Below are 24,847 nucleotides of genomic sequence, written 5' to 3'. Positions count from 1 at the left end.
CATGTACTTTTGTAATGTCAGTTTTCTTAGTCGCTCAGTATCTGAAACTCCTGGAATGAGTAGAAGGCTGATCAAAAGAAATTTTAGAACATTTAAAACCTGGGAATACTTGTCTTCAGTGAGATGATAATTAAAAGAAATAATAATTAGGAAGTGTGTATTCATGGCAAGGTATTATTCTTCTGGAAGAAGGAGGAACTATGGCAGGAGCGAGGTGTAGGTGGAGTTTTTTACTGTTCAGTGCAATTTTCATTTTGTTTCAGTAACTTATAGTTTAGCATCTTTATTGAATAGATGTTTGGTTTGTTTTGTATGACTTAATGTGACTTTTCTCTCCCCGCTGTTTATTAGACACTTTCAAGAAATGGGCAAAGTAAAATCAATCCCAGGCCTGGGAAGGTAAGACCAATTTTATATTCTTCACTGTACCTCTCCGTATGTAAAAGCATAGCAAGATAAAAATACATGTTGTTGGTTTCGTTTTAAACACAGCTGGTGATATATTGTGAATCAGACAATCAAGAGAATGTTATTGAAGTTTTCCACGATGTTCTGGATTGCAGTTCTTGGGTTCTGTCACCGACAATCTTAGTTAAAGTTATCAGAGGATGGTAAGATGAATTTTAACTCTTTATCATTGATAAATCTACCCAGAGATTTTTATCTGTCTGGACATACATTGGAACTGAACCAGTGTTCAGTTGGCAATCTAATGTAAGACACCTTTGAAAAGGAAATGTGGTATTTTACCTCCTGCAATATGAAGTTCTGTATTAGCTAACTTTGCTGACGAATTGAAGTGAGCGTTACCATCTGGAAGAATTCAGCATTTCACCTCAATGGGATAAAAGGACAAATTCTGTCCGTGCTGCCCTTTAGTTCTTCTCTCCTTTATGGATTCTTAAACAGTGTTCGAGTTATGTTAACAGGATAGCTAAGAATTTTCAAGACAGGTTTGATGTGGGTTAGGACTGCGTTAATCTGGATGAGGGAGATGAATTCCTTACTTAGCCAAAGATATGATGTGATACTGTAAATGTTTCTTTGGTGAGTCTAGAAGGAATTTTTCTCTGAAAGCTGGATTGGCTGAGGCTATTTAAAAAACAGCTCATCTGCTACCTTCTTTATAGTGTTAAAAGAGCAGCCATTACTGGCCTGGATAGAATGGTAGTTTAAGCTGTTACCAAGCTATAATATGGTCACACAGTAGTTTCTCAAAAGTAATGACCTGATTCAGCAAGCTGAATAAACAAGGACTAGCTGCTGTAGGAGATCCTAGGAAGTGTTCTGATTGCTGTTTAGCATCAGAAAATAGGAATGAAAATCTTCAGGCCTGTGTAAATCACAGCACTCTGGTTTTCAGTTGCACTAAGGGTATATTATTTTTTTTGTTCCCTTCAACTGAGAACTTTATGGGAGAGTTTTAAAGTTGTGAATGTGTATAGTTTTTATCTACTTATTTCTTCAAACCTACAGTTAAAAATAAAGTTGCCTCTGAGCGTTCTTCAGCAAATCTTTTTCAGCCCCTGTAGAACTTCAGGATGCTGTTCGTAGTATCCAAGTAGCCCGTCTGTTTATACATGACACAGCAGTCTGTAGTGTCAACATTTTCTGACCTACAGATTGGTTCCGATTAGTATCTCGTGCAGAAGACTGGAGTACATTAACAGCACTCCTGCAGCCCCACATCATCAGTTTGAAAAGGGTGGAGAAGTTTTTGGTGAAATTACAAAGTCAGCAGTAGGCACCTTTGTTTTTATAATTGCTTTAAAAAATATCACAGAGCCCAGGAATGACTTGCATCAGCATTGTTGAGTGAGTAAGCTGTGTTGGGGTGGCATGGAGAGTCTGGAGGGTGAATGAGCTGTGTTGGGGTGGTGTGGAGAGGAAATAGTGTTTCTTGTGAAAAAAGAAATTGTTAAATGGGAAAATGATTTTTGAAACTCACACTTGATAAAACACTTTAAACTGATATATTTTTTTTTATTTTAAGCTGGATACTCTATGAAAAACCAAATTTTGAAGGTCCCTCTATTCCTCTGGAAGAAGGAGAACTGGAACTCCCAGATATTTGGGGTGCAGGTGAAGAGCAAAATGAAAGTGGATCGCTAAAGCCTGCGGTGATTGGTTCAATAAGACATGTTGTTAAGGCAAGTAAGATAAGTAAAGAAAGTCTTGTATAAGTCCCAGTGTTTTATACTGACAGGAAAAAATCAGTCTTACACAGTGAATTTCTCATATAATCACAGTGTGAGTGGGTGGGGGGGGTTTCTGTTGTTTTCTTTTGATTGATTGTTTTGTGATAGGGATTTTGCTAAAATGCAGCAAAATAATGCATCAGAAAGAAAATTGCTCTTCACTGGAATAGCCCAGTAATTGCTATAGAAAGAAACTTGTGTATGGATATGCTTTTTGGCGTGGTAAATCCCTTGGGAGGAAAATCTTTCTAGAAAACTATCAGTAATTCCACAGACTTGTATTTTGAAAACACATGGATTGTTGGGCTGGTTTTTTGTTGTTTTTTTTTTTTCCAGTGTATCAACCAAACTTACACCCAACAAAACTTTAGTGTTAAACAAGTTCAAATCCTTTTTGTTAGTCAAAAATAAAACTTGTGAGTACAGACCTGTCAAGGGTTTTCGTATGTGGTAGAAACAGCCTTCCTACATGCACTTTTAACCTACCATTAAGTATATATGTTTGCAGACTGCCAAAGTAACCATGAGCTATAAAGGGATTTGACTACTAAAGAAAAAGAGAAGAATACATATTGCTTGTAACTACAGTTCTTGTTTAAATTAGTTCTTCACAAGAATGGCTTGCTTGTTGTGTTAGGATTTAATTTGCTGGAGGAGATATTAACTGATGAAAGAAGATGCATTCCTGCCTACATGGCAGAATGTAAACAATGTACATGCTGATTAAAGATTGACTGGCTGAGGTCTTGGTCCAAACAGAGACAGGCAACTGGCCTAGTTTTACTTTTATGACAGGAATCTGATAATAGTAGTAATTGACAAGAAGGGGAAGCAATTTAAAACAAACAGGAGTTACAAAGCTGTTTTAGTTAGCCCCATAAATTACAGCACAGATGGGGTAATTATTGCGATCTTCATTTTTTTCAGGATTACAGGGTCAGTCAAATCGATTTGTATACAGAACCTGAAGGGCTTGGAATTGTGACTTCCTTTTTTGACGACACAGAGGAAACAGGGGTGTTTGGCAGCACTCAGAAGACTTGTTCTATCAAAGTACACTGGGGCATGTAAGTGCATAGTTTTGTGTGAACGTGTACTGCTATGAAAGGAATTTGTTTTAAACCATTGATTACATCTATCAGACATGCAAGCAGGCTGTGTTTATTCCAGTCAGATGATTTGGTAGTTCTTGTTGACTGTAACATCATTACATCATTTTAATGCTTTACACCTGGTTAGGATGATACCTTATAATGTTTTATTTTTCTTCTAATTGCGCGGGGTAAATGAATTTGCAGTAGAAGCAAGAATTTTCTTATGCTGCTTTTTTCACATTCAGGCAAACTTATAAGAAATGGGAGAGGTGGTGGTAAACTGTTATGATAAAACACGTTTCCTACCTGCTTTCATCTCTAAACTTGAAATAGTTGTACTGAAAGAACATTTTAAAGCTGCATTGTAATGAAGTAAGGCCTAACGTGAAGTGTGGTTTCTTGAAAGTGTCCTTTTATTTCATTGTTCATTTTAATTGATGTATTTATACTGATAACTAAGAACGTATGCTATATATCACCCGAAAACATACAGCCGTATAAGTTAGGTGTATAATGTGCCATTAACTAAGCAAAATTTTGTGACAAAGGAGACCAAGGAACAAGCCAGTTACTGTAGATAACTTTGATAGCGAAATCACAGAATCACAGAATTATCAAGGTTGGAAAAGACCTAGAAGATCATCTAGAGCAACCATTACCAATACTTCCCAGCTAAATCATATCTCTCAACACCACATCCGAACGTTTCTTGAACACTCCCATGGTCGGTGACTCCACCACCTCCCTGGGCAGTGCATTCCAATGCCTGACTACCCTTTCCGAGAAGTAATACTTCCTAATGTCCAGCCTGAATCTCCCCTGGAGCAGCTTAAATCCATAAGTAAATCAGTACTTAAAGTATGCCTCAAACTGGCACCAGCAAAATTGGTGCGCAAAGGAGGGAGGCTGCATTTAGAAACAGGGAGTGTAACCACTTCTAGTGGTCCTGGATCCTGAAGAATGTTTTGCAGGGTGTACAGACCTGGCAGCTGTGCAACATTTGGGCTGTGGTAGCATTTGTCTTTTTGCTAATGGTATATTTTAACCGTTGAAAATTGCCCAACTAAGAATTGGTATTACGTATCACTGCAAAGAGATATTCAAATACACCTTGTGATGGATGAGGTGCTTTAGTTATCAGATAAAGGTATTTTATCTGATGAATTTTCACACTTTGATTTCGGAGGAAAGCATTGAGGCACTCAGGTATGTAGGAAAAACTTAAAATGTCAACATAGTTCTTTGATAGAAGCTTATTAATGTTGAACTGCAAACTCAATCCAAATTACATGTTTACCAAGAGTAATAAAATAAGAGGTTATTTGGAGGCTGATTATTAATTTATTTCATCTACCTTCCAACATTGTTTCTGTTCCTTACTTGGAAGCATTCTTGGACTAGTGAAGTAACCATTTTTTAGCAAAAGAAGCAAGACCTGTGTGTGGCCCCCAACTTCTGATTGTTCCCTGTTCTACATCACTGTGGGAGCATTTTTGCACTAAATTGGTGTAAACTCTTTGAAGTTTTTATTTCTCTCAGCTGTATTTTGATCTCTAGAAGAAAACTGGACTACTGTTTTCACTAGGAAACAAAATAGTTACCAACTGGTGGTAACTCTCAGTTACCAACTCTTCATCCAGTGTGGAAAGTTGTTACTTCTGCCAATTGGTTGCATAAGAAATACAGTAAATTGCTACTGCTTTTATTATTTTGTTTTAATTTTTTTTTTTTTTTTTTTTTTTTTGCATGTTGCAGGTTTCTTTCTTTCCTTAGTTTACAAGCATGACATAGTTCACTGTACTGGCAGCTGAGGGAGGTTTGATTCTGAGTCACTTCACCATGTAGGTGTGGTTGTATCTGAAGGTTTCCCACCGTGCGTGCTTAAGTGTGTTTATTAAAAGCTGCCAACAAAAATGAGGCAATGCACCATTATCTTCTGATTGTACTCTCTTCTTGGTTTCCCATGTACTTAAAATTCTTCTGTGAAGCTGAGAGCTTACTGAGTTGAGTGGCTATTAGGGCACACAATATATTCAGTGTTTGGCTGAGCATATCAGTAAAAGCAAAGTTCTTTGTTTCTTGGAACCATGTGCCTGCAGTGAAGCTAGACCAGCATGTGACAGTTTACATTAGCTTAAAGTGTTAGATTAATTTAATTATTTATCTTTCTCATGGCACCAGATTTATACATTATGATCTTTAAGCAGGCAACTCTTTGATTGTATAAGGTATTTTTGTTTAGCATTTTGTAACCTGCCTCATGCTCTGCTTCTGAGAGACTGGTAGATCTAACTGGGAGATACACATTGTGATCCTCTATGCAGATGTTAGCAGTAGATTTCTTTGTTTCCAGCAGGTGATTACTGGTTAAGATTTTCTTGAAAGTGCTGTGAAAAACTACTGTTGCTTTTCAAGTCAGGAATGTTGAAAAAGAGTCTGCTTTGATACAGACTATGAAGAAGTAGATTTCAACAGAATCAGTGTTTTGTAGGGTTTCTGGTTTGGTTTGGGTTTTGTGGTGTTTTTTTTTTAACAGGCTTGTAATACAAGTTTCGAGTTCCCCATTGAGTAGATTTTTCAACAAATGCAAGTTTAGGTTCATAGAGATCTTTCAACTTCTAGAAAGTCTGATCTGAATATCTTAAGGCTACTCTAAAATAATACAAGTAGCCCTAATTCTTGAAAATTCAGTTCAAAACTGGTGTTGCTTCCAGATAAGACAGTCAAATTCTTGACTGTCTGTTCATGGTATTAAATTTTTCTAACTTGTTCAGACATGACACATGCATTTGTAAGGTGCTTCCCTGCACAGATACAGGAGTTTACAAGTGCACCAGTTTGTAGTTGAAAATTTTGGTGGTAAAGACAAAGAAACAAAGTTCTAGGGGTACACTATTTTTTAATTATTATTATTGTGGTTTTTTTTTCCTGAATCAAGTTTGCCTTGTTCTTTTCTGTTCATTTCAGGAATCATTGTTTGTTGTTTTTTTTTTATTTGGGGTTTGTTGTTTATGGTTTGGTTGTTGTTATTGTTGTGGGGTTTGTTTTTTTTTTTTGGTGTTTTTTTTTTTTTTGGTTTTTTTTTCTTTTCTTTTTTTTTACTTTTTGCTTTTTACTCCCCCTTTACTTTAGATGGCTAATTTATGAAGAACCCGGTTTCCAGGGAGTCCCTTTAATGTTGGAGCCTGGTGAATATCCCAATTTAGCTTTCTGGGAGAAGAAGGAAGCCTACATTAGGTCTATGAGGCCTTTGAAAATGGTAAAATATCATTATTATTTGCCAGCGATGTGACCTTCATTTGTGTTAGAAGCAATGTCTTACGGTGGTAAATTGTTTTCAAGACTCATAGAAAATTAAGTTGAAAAAACACAAAATTTTAATCTTTAAAATTCTTGAACTTTTGATTTGCATCCATTTCTGCTTTTGATCTTCCTAGTTTTCATGTGCATTCTACAAAATAGGTTTCATTCTAATTCCAGATTTTTATGAAGAGTTGAAGACAACTTAACTTAGACTATTCATTTTTTTTTTCTCTCTCTTTTTTTTTTTTTTTCCTTCTCCAATAGGGTGGCCGCAAAGTAGAATGTCCTGGAGACCCAAAGGTAACAATCAGTGTTTATTTGATTGTCCTGTTATCACACATCAGCTACATGTGGGTAGATAAGTATATCTTGATCACATACTGCCTGCTTAGTGGCTGGTCATGCTGCATGTGACCACACCACGAAACTGCAATTTGTCTAATTTAGGTATCTATCACATATGCAAATAACAGTATTAACAGCTACCTGCATGATGCAGACAGGTAATGAACATTTAAATCCTAATGTTGCATGTCTGAGGGAAGACGTCCTGAAAAGAGAGACCCTCATTAATTACTCTCATAATTACAGAATCACAGAATGGCCCGAGTTGGAAGGGACCTCAAGGATCATGGATCTCCAACCCCCCCTACCACAGGCAGGGCCACCAAGCTCCACATTTAGTACTAGACCAGGCTGTCCACCGCCCCATCCAACCTGGCCTTGAACACCTCCAAGGACAGGATATCCACAACCTCTCTGGGCAGCCTGTTCCAGCACCTCACCACTCATAGTAAAGAACTTCCCTCTGACATCCAACCTAAATCTTCCCTCCTTCAAATTAAAACCATTTCCCCTTGTCCTGCCATTACCAAACCTTGTAAAGAGTTGATTCCCCTTCTGTTTATGGGCTCCTTTTAGGTACTGGAAGGCTGCAGTGCAGCCTTCTTTTATCCAGGCTGAGAGAGCCCAGCTCCCTCAGCCTGTCTTCGTAGAGGAGGTGCTCCAGCCCCCAGTCATCTTTGTGGCTCTCCTCTGGACCCTCTCCAAAAGAGATAATCTTATCCTTCTCCCTTTATGCAGCCACGCAAAAGAAATTGACCGCTATCAGAATTGATCATGCTCTTTGCAGCTTTTCTTTTATTTTGTTTCTGTGACAGGTAATCATTTATGAGAAGCCTTTCTTTGAAGGGAGACATGTGGAAGTAGAATCAGAGATCTTTAGGCTCAGTGAGAAGGAATCAGAAGAAAAGACACAACTTTCGCTTACATCAGTGGGTTCCATCAAAGTACTGGGAGGAGTGTAAGTATGGGAAAAAAACACTAGCGGTATTTCTTCTTCAGCATTAAGTGTTAACTGCATTAGATACATTCAGAAACTATTTGTTTTTTATTTTAGATTTACATCTGGGTTAAATTTGGAAATAGTCACAACAAGAGTCAATACTTTTGTAACTGTGGTTTCACAGTGTTTAGAGAAGTGGTAGAAGGGCTGTGTAGCAGTCAAAGCAGCCTGTGTCTGCTAACTTCCCTCTCACCTGTTGTAGCGTTGTTTAATTGTTTAACTGCTTTAAACTCCATGCACTGAAAAGCTGCAGAATTTCATCTAACTTTGGTTAGAGAAGGATACGAAGATTCTCAAAATAACCTGGAAGTCCTATATCATTACAAGCCTGGAGGAGCTGATGTATTTCTTTTATGCCTTGTCTTTCTACCTGACTACACTGTATCAAAACAGAGTGGTCATCATAATGTAAATCTTCACTTCTTTCTTCCACCTCTGGAAAGTTTTGCTAGTAGTTTTATTAGATTTTTTTTTTCTCCTTTTGAAATTGTAATGTAATTATGTTAATGCCAGTGGGAGAAACATTTAGGAGACACCTATATCTTTAACAGAAAATGGGAGAAAGAATAAATTTCACACGTAACGACGCATAGTGGCAATAGTCCATTTTCACACACAGTCTCTGTTGTTGTTTAGTTGGGTCGCATATGAAAAGCCTGGGTTTGAAGGCCACCAGTATTTACTGGAAGAAGGAGAATATCGGGACTGGACAGACTGGGGTGGCTATGATGAAGAGCTGCAGTCACTGAGACCTATTGTTGGTGTAAGTTCCGAGGACATAGAGTTGTTATCTCCTGAGTGCATTGAATCATTGCATAGCTTTCTACTTATGGCATTTCTCTTTTTTTTTTAACAGGACTTTACAAGCTCACATATGATAATGTACAGTGAAAAAGACTTTGGATCAAAAGGTTCCAACATTAATGTATTAGGAATTGTTTCCAATTTGAAAGACACTGGATATGGGCTGAGAACGCAATCTATAAATGTGCTAAGTGGCGTGTAAGTGCTATTTTAACTGCTGTTTAATAGTGCATGTACACTTTCTAGAGTTCTAGAATTTGATCCTGTTTTTCTTGTAAACACATATTTGGTCTTCTAATGTCTCTGTGATGTCTTCAGATAAAAAAGTTCTGCCTTTGACTGGAGCATGTTGGCTTTACTGAAATGTTGGTTTGCTGACTTGCAAAGTATGATAGTGGATGAGATAGCATCAGAGAGAGAGAAATCGTTTGTTCTCAGGGATGTATTTTAGAAAGCATTTCAGCAGCAAAATCGTTATGGAATTAATTTATCATTTTTATATGGGGCTTCTTGCGTTTGACCAGAGGCAGATTACCTACTCTTTCTTTGAGTAATGTATAAGTGGGTGTTTCTTTCTGAAGAGTAGAATTGCTTTGGCAGTGAATACCACAATTAATATTTAATTCTTTTTTTTTCCTTTGCTTTTTTGGGGGGAAGGGGAAGGTGGAGGGAGGGTTTTTTGTTGTTCATTGGGGTTCCTAAAACTGTTGGTTGGTTTGGCCAGATCCTCTTCTTGGTACCATTTGTGCTGTCACATGCAGTTAATAAGTTGGTGTATCTTACTGTTTGATTTAGTGGTTACATTAATTGTTAGTTAAATTCCACAGCCTTGGAGACCGCATCAAAGTATTTTGGAAATATAAACAAATATTAGCAGCCGTGTCTCCAAGTACACAAATTCTGAGATGTACAGGCTTTCTCTGCCTGGAATGCAGGTGACTTGCTGAGAGCTCTGCCTTACCCAGCCACACCTTAAACCTTTCTGCTTGTTATCTATGTGATATCTCTGCAAATTTTGTCTGAGTAAAGACTGCAGAATCGAGCTCAGTGCATTCCAAAGGAATGCTTTTGATTTGTGTACAAATGTGATGTGACAGCAGTTTTTTCTGCATAGTGACCTTTGAAGCCACTGTGCCCTTATGTCTTCTGTATCATGCAAGGAAGATTCATGGGAAAGAGTCTCCTCTGAAGGTTGGGAAACAAATTGTGGGATGCCTATCACGCCCTTTGTGTAGTTGTTCTAGTAAATGTGACTGTTGCAGCCGAGATAGGAATCGTACTTTAGCATGAGTATTCTAGTAATTAAGGGTGACTCCGATACTTTGATGGTACAATTGACTAGAAGTTATTACAGACAAAACCCTTGTCCCACACACTCTGCTCTTGCTCCTGTAATCTTACTCGCTAGTCTCTTAAAGGTGTAATTTGTAGCAATAAGCTTGTTTCTTGTTTAGTTGCTCTGATTGTAACAAGTTACTATCAGTCCACTATTACAGTCTTGTATGAGCTTTATGTTTCCAAAGAGGTTGCGAGTGTTACAGCATTCTGGGGTGGTGGTCTTAGTAAATGCTAATGTGACGGGAAGCTGAATCATGTCAAGTCATGATTGGCAATAAAACTATTTTATTTTAGGCATTAGGTAATTTCAAGTAGAATTTTTTTTTAATCTTTCCTACCAAGAAATCAGTCATACTGCGATGAATAATCCATTGAGCAATTCCTAGAGCTATTTAGACTAGCACATACATGATGTCATAATGGACTGTTACAGGTTCAATAAAAACTTGTCATAATATTTCTAAGTAACCTTCCTGGTATCATATTGAAATTACTTCATTTAAAAAAGAAAAACCAAACTGTAAGAATCCCTGAACCTTTCCCTAAAGTGTTTGGTTTTTTTTAACTAAAGGTATCTGTAGTAAGCAGTGATAGCAGTAACAGATAATGCATAATCTGTATTTCCCACATAATGAGTTTGATTGCTCTGTAATTTAAAGGGTATCTCAAAGAGAAGAAAGGCTGACACTGCAGAACATAGATACTATTGAACAACTTGTGAGCTAAACTGCATCATCTAGACTGTATGCTGAAGACAGCCCAGCTTTTCCTTTTGGGAATGAATATTTTGTTTTGGGGCAGTGGAGAGGTAGCTGCATTACAATTTTCAGCTGTTGTTTCTGAGAAATGTTTCTAAGCAATATTTTAATGTCTTAGCTAAATCCATTGTAAAGACATCTTGAAAAATATATACAGGAGTGACGAGTGAGTACTGACTTCTTTTGATTTATGTTTTGCTTTCGAGCATTCTTCAGAGATTGGCCAAGCACAGAATGCATGGTATTCCATTCTACTGTTTGGTTTAGGAGAAAATAAGCTTAGATTGCTTGAAAACAGGAGAGGCCTTTCTTTTTTTTTTTAAGTCGGATTTGATCTTTACTCCTAAGTTGGCAGAACTGAAAGTGGTGGAAAATGAAAGTATTTAATAGCAACAGGTAACACCCTTTACAAGTTTAAGCAAGTACTTAAAGCAACTGCCTTGTATAATTTTGGCTTTCCTCTTTGCTTAGTAATTCTTCAAGCTTATATTTCATGGTTATTAAAATCACAAGAATTGCATGTTTCCGAATGTGCCTTTTCTTTATCCATAAAAATGTGAAGCTTTTGCCAAAATTAATGAAAAAGCTCGTGTATTTTAGTTGATCCTTTGTTTAAGTTGGTGGAAGAACTTTTTCAGGGGTGTGTTCTGTGTAGGTATTTGTTTTACTGTGGTCCTGTAATTCACACTGGTTTCCTTCTGATTTTCAAGTAATTAGTCCATGGCACAGATTTGTCTGCTTCTAGTGCATGTCTGTTTTGTGAGGAAATCATTAGGTGATGGTTAGTCTGTAGATATCAGTCAAAATATAATATATTGAATCTGAATGCACTCAGGATGGTAATGTGAGTGGAACAAAGGAGGCACTGTACAAGAACAAACCCCCATTGGGTATTTGGATAGGTAAGAGCCCTTAGGTTGCCTGCAGGAACACTTCAAACAAAGTTTCTTCTTTCCCTCCATCTCTGAACTGAGCTGAATTGACATTGAAGAGAACAAAAAGTTCACAGGTCTGTGGGACACTGGAAATCACAAGCACAAACAAGTATGGCAAATAACCCATTTCCTCTCTTTCCTATAAATTGAATTTAATTACCTTTTCTTTCCTGTTAGTCATTCAAGTGCTGGTTTTCTTTGGCTGGTTCTGCATGGTCTATAAGATTAACATATAGACCAATTTAAACCTGTTGTCTACATAGGGTATTTAAGGTTTAAACGTTATGGATTCTATTTCAGACCTAAAGGATATCCTCTTTGTCTGAAAGCTTAACTTTTTGCAGCTGTGTCATGTCATTTACTACTAAGGTGTTGCCATGATTCTATGATTTCTTCTGTAGCTGACAGAGAAAGAAGCAGGTCCTTGCAGCAGGTGATCTGTCCTATTGTATGAGTCTGAGCAACACCGAGAGCAGAATTCCAGCATGACAGACAATACAGAGGAGTTTGGCACAGTTTTGGCAATGACTTAGGATGAGGCTGGTGCTTGGCCTACTTAAGGCAGTTTGTTGGCATGAAGTTTACTAAATTATTATGTTAAGGAAAGTTGCTTTCTGTGGGGTAGGACAGGCTGCAGCATAAAACTTCAGTTCTTTTGATGCTGAGGTGTGAATCTTCTGCTTAGATACGGAGGCTAGGTCTTGCTGTGCAAGCCTTCCTGTTGGTCAGAAGTTGGACTAAAACTGTGCTGTCTTGGGGATAATCTTGAGGTTTGAGAGGTTCAGCTGGTGCTGCATTTGGCTTTCCCCTTCCTGCTGCTGTTGGTGCTGCTGGAAGGCTGGGTGGGCTTCTGAATAAGTGGAAGAGAACAGGGTTTTCATCAGTAAGCTCTGACTCGAGGAATTCTCCAACATGGGCTGACTTGCATGGAAAAGCAATACTTGTTTATGTTGAAAACAATGAGGTTTAAATTAATATGAGCTTAAAGTAAGATACTTTCACTGCTTCTGTACTAAGATTTTTTTTTAGAGAGGAAGAAAAGAAATACCTGCTATTGAGAGGCCCCTGGAAGGGATCTGGCATGTTTTGTCATTCACTTAATATCAGAAACACTTTTTTTCGTAGATGTCAGTTAAGTTAAACTTGCATGCGTTGCAGTTGTACCTTGGTATTAGTGCACTGAAAAATCAAACGTGAATCCACTCAAGAAACTGATTAATGAAACCTAGTTTTTGTTTGGTATATGTGGCATACAGGTCTTAACACACCTGAGACATTTGAACTTTCGGCTTAATTTATTCTACATACCAGTGTCTCTTTGATGAATTACCATGAGGCAATTTTGAAATGTGCCTTGAAAAGTGTCTTAAGTAATTAGTGCATAACGATTTAGAATAATTGATTATATCTGAGGCAAACCAAGAGATGTGAATAGTGATAAATGTGAATCACTCTATGAGTGCTTGCCATGGACAAATAACAGGAAGTCCGTACTCGCAGCGCATATGTGTTGCTCTAGCTTTATAGCTTTATATGGTTTGAAGTCACCCTGCTTCTTGTCTCTGCAGAGAATCTGGCTTTTGTTCTTGGACTAAAACTTCAGCTTAATGGAATATGGATGCTCAATATGTGGAATGATGTTGGGTTTTTTGTTGTTTTTATTTTTGTTGGTGGTGATGGTGTTGACCTTCTGTATAAAGAACTCAATGAAAAGTGTGTTTTGGAATAAGTTAACATGCACTTCTTGTGTAATGCACAGGCCAAAATGAAAAACTATGAGTAGTTTGTCTTGTATAACCAAGATGATGTTCCAAACCACGCATAAATATAACTAATGAAAGAATGAAACTCAGTTGCTATCATAGAATCACAGAATGGCCTAGGTTAAAAAGGACCACAATGCTCATCTAGTTTCAACCCCCTGCTATGTGCAGGCTTACCAACCACCAGACCAGGCTGCCCAGAGCCACATCCAGCCTGGCCTTGAATGCCTCCAGGGATGGGGCATCCACACCCTCCTTGGGCAACCTGTTCCAGTGCGTCACCACCCTCTGTGTGAAAAACTTCCTCCTAATATCTAACCTAAACCTCCCTTGTCTCAGTTTAAAAGCATTCCCCCTCATTACTGTGACCAGTTCTGAAGTCAGTGAAAAGCAACAGAATTTATGTAGCTTGTGACGAAAACAAGGGAGTACTGATGCAGGAGCACTTTATCTGAACCTGCAATACTTACTCTGGATTGGAAAGGATGCCATAAAAGTTCACTTGAGTGTAGTAGGCTACACAGCAAGATCAGCTGATAGCAGGTACTTCAGAGCAGAAATAAAGCACTGCAGTGGTAGTTGAGTGTTGGAGAGTCTTGTGCAGTGATTTGGTTGCTTTTCTCGTCGTTCAAGTGTTTCTCTCAAAAGTTGACTGTTTCTGGCTGAGACTGAAGTAGTGGGTTTGAGGCAGAAATCTGAGTTTGTGACATTTATCAGGAATGAGGTCTGACTAAGTAGTCATTAATAACTGCTTTCAGTTTATATACATTAATCCAGTTAAATTTATGGTGGCCTTATTACTAAACTGTCAAGGACATTCTTCCTGCTGCTGTCTGTGAACCCCAATAGGGAATAGTGTACCACCATTAGCATTTATGCCTTTTGTTGTACCTTAACTTTCTGCAAATTTCTGTGTGTTTGCTTAAAAGCATCTGAAGTTTTGGAATATTGACTTTTAATGTTGACTGTATGTATCTTACTCAGACTACTCTGAAAGTTAGTTCTAACCAAACAGTTTTATTCTCGTATCTGCCTGATACTCTAGAGGAAAAACTTAATCTAGATAAAACAACAGAACATCTTAAAATGATTTTAATTGAGACAGCTTTTAAGATACCTAACAGATCATAGAATTATGGAATCACCAAGGTTGGAAAAGTCCTCAAAGAACATCCAGTTCAATCATCCACATACCATCGATATGTTCCCAGTAAACTATGTCCCTTAGTACAACATCTAAACGTTCCTTGAACAACTTCTGTGATGGTGATTCAAAGGCCTCCCTGGGCCGCCCATTTCAGTGCCTGATCACTCATTCAGAGAAGAAATTTTTTTCAGATCTCCTGAACTTCCAATGATGCAACTTTTGTCCTTCTTGTCTTGTTGCTAGCAATGCAGGAGAAGAGGCTGACCCCCACCTCGCTCCAGCCTCCTTTCATGGTGGTGTAGAGAGCGATGAGGTCTCTGCTGAGCCTCCTTTTCTCTAGACTGAACAATCCCAGCTCCCTCAGCTGCTCCTCATAAGACATGTGCTTCAGACCCCTTACCAGCTTCATTGCCCTTCCCTGGACATACTACAGTGCCTCAATTTCTTTCCTGTAGCGAGAGTCCAGAACTGAAAACAGTACCCTCTGAGTATACAGAGATGATCACTTCCCTGCTCCTGCTGGCAGCACTATTTGTGATACAAGCCAAGATTCCGTTGGTGTTCTTGGCTGCATGCTGCTGGCTGATGTCTAGCTGAGCATCAGCCAGTATCCCCAGGTCCACTTTCTCCACACAGTCTTCAAGCCACTCTGTCCCAAGCCTGCAGCATTGCCTGGGGTTGTTGTGGCCGAAGAGCAGGACCCAGCATCTAGTCTTGTTGAACTTCATCCCACTGGCCTCAGCCTGGCTACATAGAGTGTATCCCTCTTTAGGGCCTTCCTGCTCCCATGTAGATCAGCACTTCCTCCCAGCTTGATGTCATCTCCAGACTTACTGAGAATGCACTCAATCTCCTTATCCAGATCATCATTCAATATACTGAACAGGACAGATGGTATATTTGAACTCGTGGTCTGATTTAGTTTATTTACTCTGGATCATATTGAAATAATAGAGCAAAATGAAGTAGAATTTGCAAGAGTTTTGGAGAATCAGATTTATAATTTTGTTGATTTAGAGATTTAATGGCATTGCATTTAAAGGGATAAACCATTGATTTGTTCTTACATTAAGATAATAATGAGTATACAGTCTTGCATTTTGGAAAAAGTAGTATGACTTTTACCCACTGCCTTTTTCTTCTCTTTCTCTTAGGTGGGTGGCTTATGAGAATCCTGAGTTTACAGGGGAGCAGTACATACTGGATAAAGGACTATATCCCAGCATTGAGGCATGGGGTGGGAAGAATTGCAAAATATCTTCAGTTCAACCCATTGTTATGGTAAGGAGTCAATTTTATGCTGCTTTTGCAAGTTTCTTTGAAGTACTTCTAGATAGCCTTTTTCTATTGAATCCAGTTTACATACTGTTGTATATGTTCTTTAAGAAGGAATTAATAATAAACTGTTCAGTGTTTGTTAATTTTGTACTTCTTAATATTTTTTTCTTTTTTGTTCTCCAAATTTTTGTAGGATATTGGTGGAAGTGAAAGGGGTAAAGTCAAGGTAAGCTATTACTCAAAGTGCAGGAAACGTACTCTGAGGTGGTCCATGCAATATCAACAAATGGGATCAATCTTTTTGTATACTGTATCTATATCTGTATCTATATACCCAGGTATTTGCATAGATAGTCCATTAGTGAGCATGCTAAATGAAGAAGGAGGGCTGCTTTCTGAACCTCCTAACTGAAAGTCCTAGGAAGCTAGGATGCAATATATAGCTGTCCTCAGAAGTTTTCTGGGTCCAAGCCAGCGTTTTGAGTCAGTAGGTGAGTTGTTTGAGAGTATCAGAACTGTTCTGAGGAGCTGGAGCCTATGCACATCTATGGAGAGCTTCAGTGATCAGCTGAAGTTACCTGAGTCTGTTGCAGAACCAAGGGCAATGCAAGTTAGTTGTACTCTATAGTTGTGACTTTGTTTTCGACCTAATTTCTTTGTTAACTGTTCTCCTAGTGGCAGTTGCACTTGAAGTGAAACTCATTTAGTCACAAATGCTGCTTCCTGAGTTGGACTTAAAAGTTAACATCGTATTTGGAAAAGGGAAGGTTAATCTTTCTATTCAGTGGGTTAACAAAATTTTTATGCTAGACCTTCTCCTGTGTGCAAGTACTAGAATGTTCTTTGACAGTGAGACTAAAGATGGGCCTTTTTTCAGTCTTTCATAATTCTGAACCTTTTTGTCTTAAGGAAGTTGTTACTTTCAGTCAGAACAGTGAATATGTCATGGAACTGAAAATCAGGGAGAAAAGTCTTGGCTTTTCAATTTGCATTCATAATTAGTAACACGCCTTACTGGAGTATCCAGTATAGGAATATGTATGAACTCTGGGGAATAGAAATCTCCAGGCTGCTTATTTTCTTCTATATGCATGAAAAAATATTTACGACTATAGACCTTATCCTAAGGAAACTAAGAAATAATGGCTTGTAGTCAACAAACTGTATCCTTTGTCAGCATGTTCCTCTTTGGAAAATGCTGTGCATGCCTGCACTCGTATCTCTGCTGAGAGTGAATAAAGCTCGTAGGCATGTGATAATGTGAATGACTTCTGTGTGATCAGAGTTAATTATCCCCTAACCAAATTAGGAGGCTTGCTACTTAGAATTTTTTCTTTCTTTTTAACAAGGACAAAAGACTGGGTGAGTTATCCTTTCATACCCTCTCATCCTCAGAGTACAGAAAGAAAAAACTGAAGTGACTTCAGCTATAGTCACAAGAGGCACATAGAGCCCATCTGCCCCAAGAATACTTACCACACCTGTTGGCATGCTGTCTGAACACTTTGCCAAGACTGAGCACCATTTATGCTCTGAGAAACAGTTTTCATTTAGTGGGAAGAGTATGTATTTTTGAGATTAAATGGGTTAAGAAACTAAAACAGAACAGTTTATCACCATTAGCTAATCATGTGCCTGTTCTATCTGTTGTGTGGGGATTTATGTCTTCTCCAGCAGACAGTCAAAGTCGCTACCTTTGTTAGTGTTCTTTGAATTATTCTGTATATTACTTAATTATTTACAACTAGAGTTTGTCTTTGGCATTGCAGTCCTTGTTCAAGTAACAGCACTGAAAATGTAACAAAAAATCTATGAAACTGAATTAATCTGGATATTGAATATATAGTATTATAGTTATAGAAGTAATGGTAGAGATGTGTTGATGAAGGTTAAAGCATTAATTGTTTTTAAATATGTTTATGACTCTTTAAAGGTCCAGTTATTTTCAGAGCCTGAATTCAAGGGTAACTGTCAAATACTTGAAAAAGACACAGGATGTATTGATTCATTTACTGTGAAGTCTTCAAAAGTTTTAGGTGGCAGGTAAGTTATATCAAATGAATGTTGAAAAATCACTGAAATGGTAAAAGTCTAAAAAAAAAAAAAAAAATCAAACAGCTTTCTAACATATGAAATAGTTTTACCTATGGAAACTTACAAAGAAAGATGCTTTGTCGTATACACACATAAGAGCTGATATTGAACTTATCAGGACAAAACACTGTATGTAATGTTTCTGCCAATACCTCTTACTGAAGACTCCAACTCTGCCATCATTTTACTTCTACAGTTTTCCTAATAGACAGTTTCCTCTGCTTCTTCCTGCAGCTGCATAATTTTTGACCAGGAAGAATTCTCTGGTAACCAGCATGTGTTAGAAGAGGGAGTCTATCCAGATCTAATGGCAATGGGATGTTCATCCCAAGCAGCTCTAAAATCTTTACGGATAATAAATATAGTAAGTAAAGCAGATAAGTACAGTGATCTCTCCCCCCCTTTTTCTTTCTTTTTCCTTCCATTTTTTTTCCTTTTGTGACAATAAAAACTGTTAGGGATACATGCATCAGCTGTAAAACATCCTATCTGCAATCAGTTTTGTACCTCTGTACCATTTTTTGCAAAAGAGAGGACTTCACAGGAGCAGCTGTCTCGCGTTGCTATTCTCAATAACAGCTTAAAAAGGGCTTCCATCAAGATACTTAAGGATGTGTTAGATTCTTATTTCCCAGTAAAAGGGATCACTTAAAATAAGTTGACAGACGGCAGCAGGACATTGTGAAGTTGTGCTGTGATCATTGTTTTTTACTCGTGTTAGAAGAGTAAGCTTCAGCTAAGGAACTTTGCATGAAATTATGAAGCATTTGTGTCATCAGGGAAATGCAATTTGTGTTCATCATGAAATAATGTTCCCTTTTAGATAACGTAAAGGAACACCCTATGCCATTTAGCAAAATCAGACACTGTTGTTTTGTGCGTTGGATACAAACCTAAACAATATTTACATATTTTGTAACTTCTCAGTGGTCAGGAACAAGTTTGTTCAAGCCTGTAACCAATCATTATGATGGATCACTTGTGGAAACTTCAAGTATCTCTTACGATCAAAGTAGTTACTGGCAAAACATAGTCAAGAATCTGGGAACTTAATGCAACTTTACAAAAGAGATGGTACTCATTCTAAAAATGGAGGAGTGCATTATTGGCTCTCCACTTTGAATCTAGCAACTGTATTGCAGTCCACTATAATTTTGTAGCAGTATAAATGTAGCAGTTGACAAAGGAGAATTAAAATGTGTCATCCTCTTTCAAGTCTCTGGAGCATTGTCTCTGGTACAGTGCAAACAAACATTATGTCTCCCAAAAAGTATGTCTCCCTTCTGAACTCTTTTGACTATCCTGTAGACAAATGGCATTAAAAACAACAGAAGTTGTTCTAGCCAAACTTGGTGGGTGGTCACCATGCATTAAAAAAGGCCCTTCTGTACATATCAGTCTCAAGCTCCTGGGCCCTAAATGCTTATTTCATACTGGTAGGATTTTTCTCCTGAAAGATTTATTCTTTGTGACGGAGATTCTTGTGTTAAAACAGCCTAATGACAGTTCTGTGCTTCTTGAAGTTCTTAAATCTTCTGAAAATTATTCTTGCCCGACAATTTATCACACTTCAAGCAGTGGTAACGAGCTGTCTGCAGGTTATGTGCTGGTGCTTTCTTCTTCAGAGGCTCCTTACCTCTGAGAGGAGAAAAATGGCTTGCTTTACTCAGTTGTTTTTAGCAAATGATAGTACAGAGAGTAAGAAGCTAGATGGAAGTGATTATACTGTACTGTTCATTTTTCATAATTTTATGGAAGCTTGAATTTATTCTTGGTACCAGTTTCACCTGTCACATTTATTTTGTGGCTGGTTTTTGGCAGTGACGTTCTCAAATCCTCTCCACCATTTGCTGGGCCTACAACTTTCCACATGATTCTTCTGTGATGTTTCTATCCAAGAAGCACCTTCTTTTGCTTTAATATGCAAAGCTGCTGTAACTACCCAGTTTAGCTCCATTTTGCAGAGATACATTTCTAAGGGACCAATAAAAGAAAATCATAAGGGATATTTTATAAACTTGGAAGTGAAAGTTAAAAGGGCTTTTATTCATGATCTTTGTATCTTTGCTTGATTGTCCTTACTTTGCATGTTCCACGTAGTTGTTACAGATGGAAAAGAGTGTTTTTCCTTCTTGAATTTTCTACATGTTCTTTTCCTTGAACATAATATAAATGCAACCATGGATGTGGTTTATATTTGAATAGTCATGCTGAAAATACTTGTTTTTAATGAGCAACTCTGTGAAATAGCTATATGTAGATATACACGAAATCTGCTTTGTACAGTGTAATGCATGGGAAGAACTACAAGATAGAAAACTCAAAGATGACCTTGCACTTCTTGCTGTGGGGAATGTTTTGTATAACAATGTTGCTGCTGAGTCTTAAAATAATAATAATAATAATAATAAAAATGCCCAGAGTGGAAGGTGTGGTTGAAAATTGGAGGATTTCCTTTTTTCTCTGTGCTTTCTTTGTAAGTAGATTATTTCCGAACTGTTGCATGTGGCTCAAGGGTTGCTGTCTGACCTGTTTTATATCACAGAAGGCAGGTGCGGGTCTGTAAAAGGGCTGAAGATTCAGAGATGCTGGGAATTAATTGTGGTCCATGTTGGGCTCTTTACCCATGTTTATGCTTGATAGTCTAACTTGTGTTAACATTTAATAGTGGGATTAGTCTGCTCTGAATTTGGAGTAAGCTGGAAGATCTCTGGTGTTTTCTGCAAACTAATGAGCATGCAAACAGGAGACAGAGCTCAGCTGCTTTGTGATAATTTGTACTACTGCTGAGATGACAGTGATGCTAACGTAACATTATCACCTGGGCCTTTAAACATCAAAAAGGAGGTTAGAGGAGGATTTCAGCACTGTCAAGAAATTGGTTGACATTAGATTTTTCCCTGCAAAAACACAGGGAAGCAGAGGTATTCATAGCTGTGTGCATGCGGAGCCATCTCTGTTTTGGCATGGCTTGTTTTCATGACTGAGATCACTGAGAGTCTCTTTGCTTTGTGTTGATATGTTTCAAGTCTGCAAATGCGTCTCAGCAGTAAGGAGCTGTGGTATTGAGTTTACTCAGTTGTGACTGGAAGATTGGTGATAAAAAAATAAATGACCCTGCCACTCATTATCTGTGGCTATAAATTGAGACACCAGGATACTCATGTTTAATTAACTTTACCCTGAGGGATTTCAAACCCTTGACTCCCAGCTTCCAGGGAAGGGCCATAATGATGAGAGGCTGTTTCCAATCCACTACAGGTACCTGCTGCACAGAAAAGAATCCAAGGTTCGTTATCCAGAAAGCGTTTAAAGTAGATTTAGTGATGCAGGGAATTCTGTGTGGGTAGGAACCTTTTAAACCAGAAGCATTTTGACAGAGGGAGGGAAGAATCATCTCCCCAGGGCCATTTGGAAAATTCAGATGTTAGTTTTTGTCTGAGTTGTGAATTTCACCTCAGAAGTATGAATCTGGATACTTTGGTCTTGTATTACTATCATAGTCTACTACAGAAGCTAAAACAAATGAAAGCTGTGAGGAATAAGCAATGCTGACAAGACTATCCTAATTTGAAACTGTAGAAACCAGTCCTATCTGTGTGTTGAGATCTGAAAATGAAAATTCCTACAGTGAGTGGGGGTTACTGCAATGGAAGAAAGGCGTGGCATTACTTAGAATGTGTTTTAAAATATAATTAAGATATGCATGAATTGTCCACAGATTTTTGTGTGCCTTATGATAAGGAAGTATGACGTTGCGTGCAAGAAGACCCCATGTGTGCTTTCTGTAAGGGCTTTTAATGATGTTTTCTTTTGTTTCTTTTAAGCATCCTATTGCAAAGCAAAAATCTTTTTTCAGGGTCTTTGAGTTGAAACTATCCAAAAACACTGATATCAAAGGGCTGTATGAAATAATGATGTTCACAGTCAGCATTTTGGCTTTTAAAATCCTATTAAAGTGTTTGTCTTCTTTGTGCAGGAGCTGTCTGAGCCATGCATAGCTCTTTTTGAAAAGGTGGGTTTCCAAGGAAAAAAAATCGAATTCACTACAGAAGTCTTAAATCTCCAGTTCCTGGGATATAATCCTCGAATAGCTTCAGTACAAGTCCTTGGTGGCACGTGAGTTTAAATTCACTTCTTGCATCTTTAGAATAATGTATTTATTCCATGTTTATTGGGGGGTGGGGGGGACTACGACAAATACAGGCAGTAGAAACAGAGGAGGATAAAATTGTAATACCATAATGCACATAGTGCATTAATGCACGTTGTACTTACAGAAACTTAGATTAAGCTGTATTCCCTGTTCTCAAGAAGATTACATTTAAAAAAATATATATAATAATAGTCTGTGATGTTTTAAAACTTTCAATATCTCAGCTGTTCTGTTAAATTTCTCTTGTGTTTTTCCTGGAGCTAGTTTTTACCACCAAGATGCTTGCCCCAAGGTTTTCTACCTTGAAGAATCGTGCTTCTTTTTTACTCTTCCTTTGCATTTAAATGTGTTCTTTTGAAGAGGTAAATTCCCAAGCATGTGCAGGAGAGATGCTGTTGGATAGCTCAGTATTGCCCTCAAGTGGCTAATTAATACCTGGTCTTAAGTACAAACCATTTTCCCCATCTGGAGGAACAGGTCAAGGGATTTCCTTAGCTCACTGAACTGAAGTTTTAAAATATATAGGTCATGAGAAAAGCTGTCCAGAAGGTGCATGCACTTTATTTTTGAGTATCATGAGATCTCTGTATCTCTCACCATAACCACAATATAGTTGGTTTACATTTCCCATAAGAAGTAACATAAAGTCAAATGTTGGGTTGTTTCTTGGCCAGGAAAGTGGTTACTACGATCCCGGATAATGGAGTCATGAGTCATCCATGTTCTGTCCAATGAACATACGAATCTTTTTTGGTTGTTCACTGTGAAAATACAGGTTATGGTATGAATACTCTGATTTCATTATATCTGTGTCATCTGCTGGATTAGTTCCTGCCTAGGGTCACGGAGTGGTTTAGGTTGGAAGGACCACTGGAGGTTATCTGTTTTTTTCTATTGCTCTTATCCCTACCATCTGCCCCCTTTGAAGGGCTTTTTTTGTCTTCTCTCTTCTATGACTAAGAGAGATCCATTTATAATTCTCTTAATTCCATGTCTGGGGATGGATGTGTAATAGGCTATGGGAAAGCTCCGACATTAAGGTGAGTGTGCTGCTTCTGGATATGTTAGGGCTACTGACAAATCACTCAGAGGAGAAAAGGTAATGGGAAGGTGTTTCTACTGAGTGTTCATGTACTGGAAATTTGCCCATGGTTATCAGACAACAAATCTGTGTGAGAAAACTGATCAGATTTTGCTGTATTGCAACCTATTTCAGTGTCTAGTTGTGTTCTTCTATCTGGACTAATGGTAGAGATGCAGATGTCAGGTTTGATGGGTTGCTTCAAATGTGCCTGTGTAAGCATGTTTGGACAGGTTCTAGGAAAAGCTAAAAGTTTTTCTGTATGCTATTTTTCTTTTTTTTTTCTTTTTCTTTTTTTCTTTTTTCTTTCCATTCTTGGGTAATTTGGAGAGAGGAAAGATGTTCTGAAATAAAACCTCTACCGAAGTACTCTAGATCATTTCACTCTGTTGCAGTGCTTGCTGCGCTGTTTCCCTAGCAGATCTTGCCCACATACATCAGGCCTGTCCAAGTTAAGATCCACAGCACTTCTGCTTTTGCAATCTAGCATATACTGCTTATCTTAGCATATATGTATATGCTTCTTGAGGAGTCCAAGTGCAAGTGTCAGTCATTGGCTTAAATACTTAACACTACTGTTCTCTGGGCTATATATCTGTTAAATCTGTTTGGGGTCTTTTTGTTTTGGGTTGTTTTTTTGTTGTTGGTTTTATTATTATTATTATTATTAAGCAGAATTTAGTAGCAAAAGCATTATTTTTTTTTTCACTTTTGTTTTTCTTTTTTCCCCCCATAGATGGATAATTTATGAGCATAGTAATTACAGGGGACGTCAGATATTGCTGTCACCAAATGAAATTCCAGATTGGTACAAACTGAGTGGCTGCTGTCAGATAGGTTCTCTGAGACCTTTACTGCAGGTGGGTAGCTGACGTGAGGCTATGAAGTACTGACTTACTTAGGTGTGGGATGAGGTGGTATTATACAGATGGCAGCAATGCTAAGATCTTGCTGCACATCACAAGCTTGGATCACAAATTGGATCATTTCAAATAGGAGTGATACTGTGTAGACTGAGGGGATGAAAAATCCTTCCTTGCTTACTACATACATAGAAAAATAATTCAGAAATCTGATGTAAAACTTCCCATATTGTCCTTTTTGTTTTGTTCTCAGACAGGGACCTTGTAATTTGGTCCAAATGCTGCAGCAATTCCCTGAGCCTTTGAAGTTCTTGCCGAGCTGTAGGTTATTGAGGAAGCAACTTTTAGCTACACACAGATTACTTGTACTGGTAACAAATGCTTACCGTCATGGAGCTGTCTTTGTATAGCCTTAAGCAGAGCTAGGAATAATGGATTTTGACTGCCCTGTCCAAGAGCTTGTCTAAACAGAAGTGTGTATGTGAAACAAGCCACAGCATGAATGTGAAGCATAACACCCAGTGCTAGTGAAATAAGCAGCACTGCACAAGTGCACCCTTTGTGAAGACCAGGAGCATCTACAGAGAAATTTGCTGCTGTTCTGAATTCAGCATTCTTAGCATCCCGCTGTGTGCTGATCCCACAAGCCTAATGCTAGGTCTCCATGCAGAATGGCAGGTTCTCAAAGCT

General features: G+C 38.1%; 1 protein-coding gene across 4 annotated transcripts in view; it reads left to right on the top strand.

The window, feature by feature from the left end:
- Positions 1–24,847, top strand: part of CRYBG1 (crystallin beta-gamma domain containing 1) — a 93,679-nt gene that overhangs the window by 61,702 nt on the left and 7,130 nt on the right. For all 4 annotated transcript variants that reach the window (XM_032443287.2, XM_085543661.1, XM_085543662.1 and 1 more), the window contains 15 exons: positions 352–399; positions 493–611; positions 1,994–2,150; positions 3,126–3,265; positions 6,425–6,551; positions 6,860–6,895; positions 7,756–7,898; positions 8,577–8,703; positions 8,797–8,942; positions 15,840–15,966; positions 16,157–16,189; positions 17,897–18,006; positions 18,292–18,421; positions 22,037–22,176; positions 24,031–24,154. In XM_032443287.2, the coding sequence (XP_032299178.2) occupies positions 352–399; positions 493–611; positions 1,994–2,150; positions 3,126–3,265; positions 6,425–6,551; positions 6,860–6,895; positions 7,756–7,898; positions 8,577–8,703; positions 8,797–8,942; positions 15,840–15,966; positions 16,157–16,189; positions 17,897–18,006; positions 18,292–18,421; positions 22,037–22,176; positions 24,031–24,154 (1,707 nt within the window). The remainder of the gene's footprint in view (positions 1–351; positions 400–492; positions 612–1,993; positions 2,151–3,125; positions 3,266–6,424; positions 6,552–6,859; positions 6,896–7,755; positions 7,899–8,576; positions 8,704–8,796; positions 8,943–15,839; positions 15,967–16,156; positions 16,190–17,896; positions 18,007–18,291; positions 18,422–22,036; positions 22,177–24,030; positions 24,155–24,847) is intronic.

Source organism: Coturnix japonica, chromosome 3, assembly GCF_054131305.1.
Source record: "Coturnix japonica strain WE chromosome 3, WE-NBRP24, whole genome shotgun sequence".
NCBI classification, from domain to species: Eukaryota; Metazoa; Chordata; class Aves; order Galliformes; family Phasianidae; genus Coturnix; species Coturnix japonica.
Note: the sequence above shows the minus strand (reverse complement) of the source record. Positions and strands in the feature narration are given on the sequence as shown.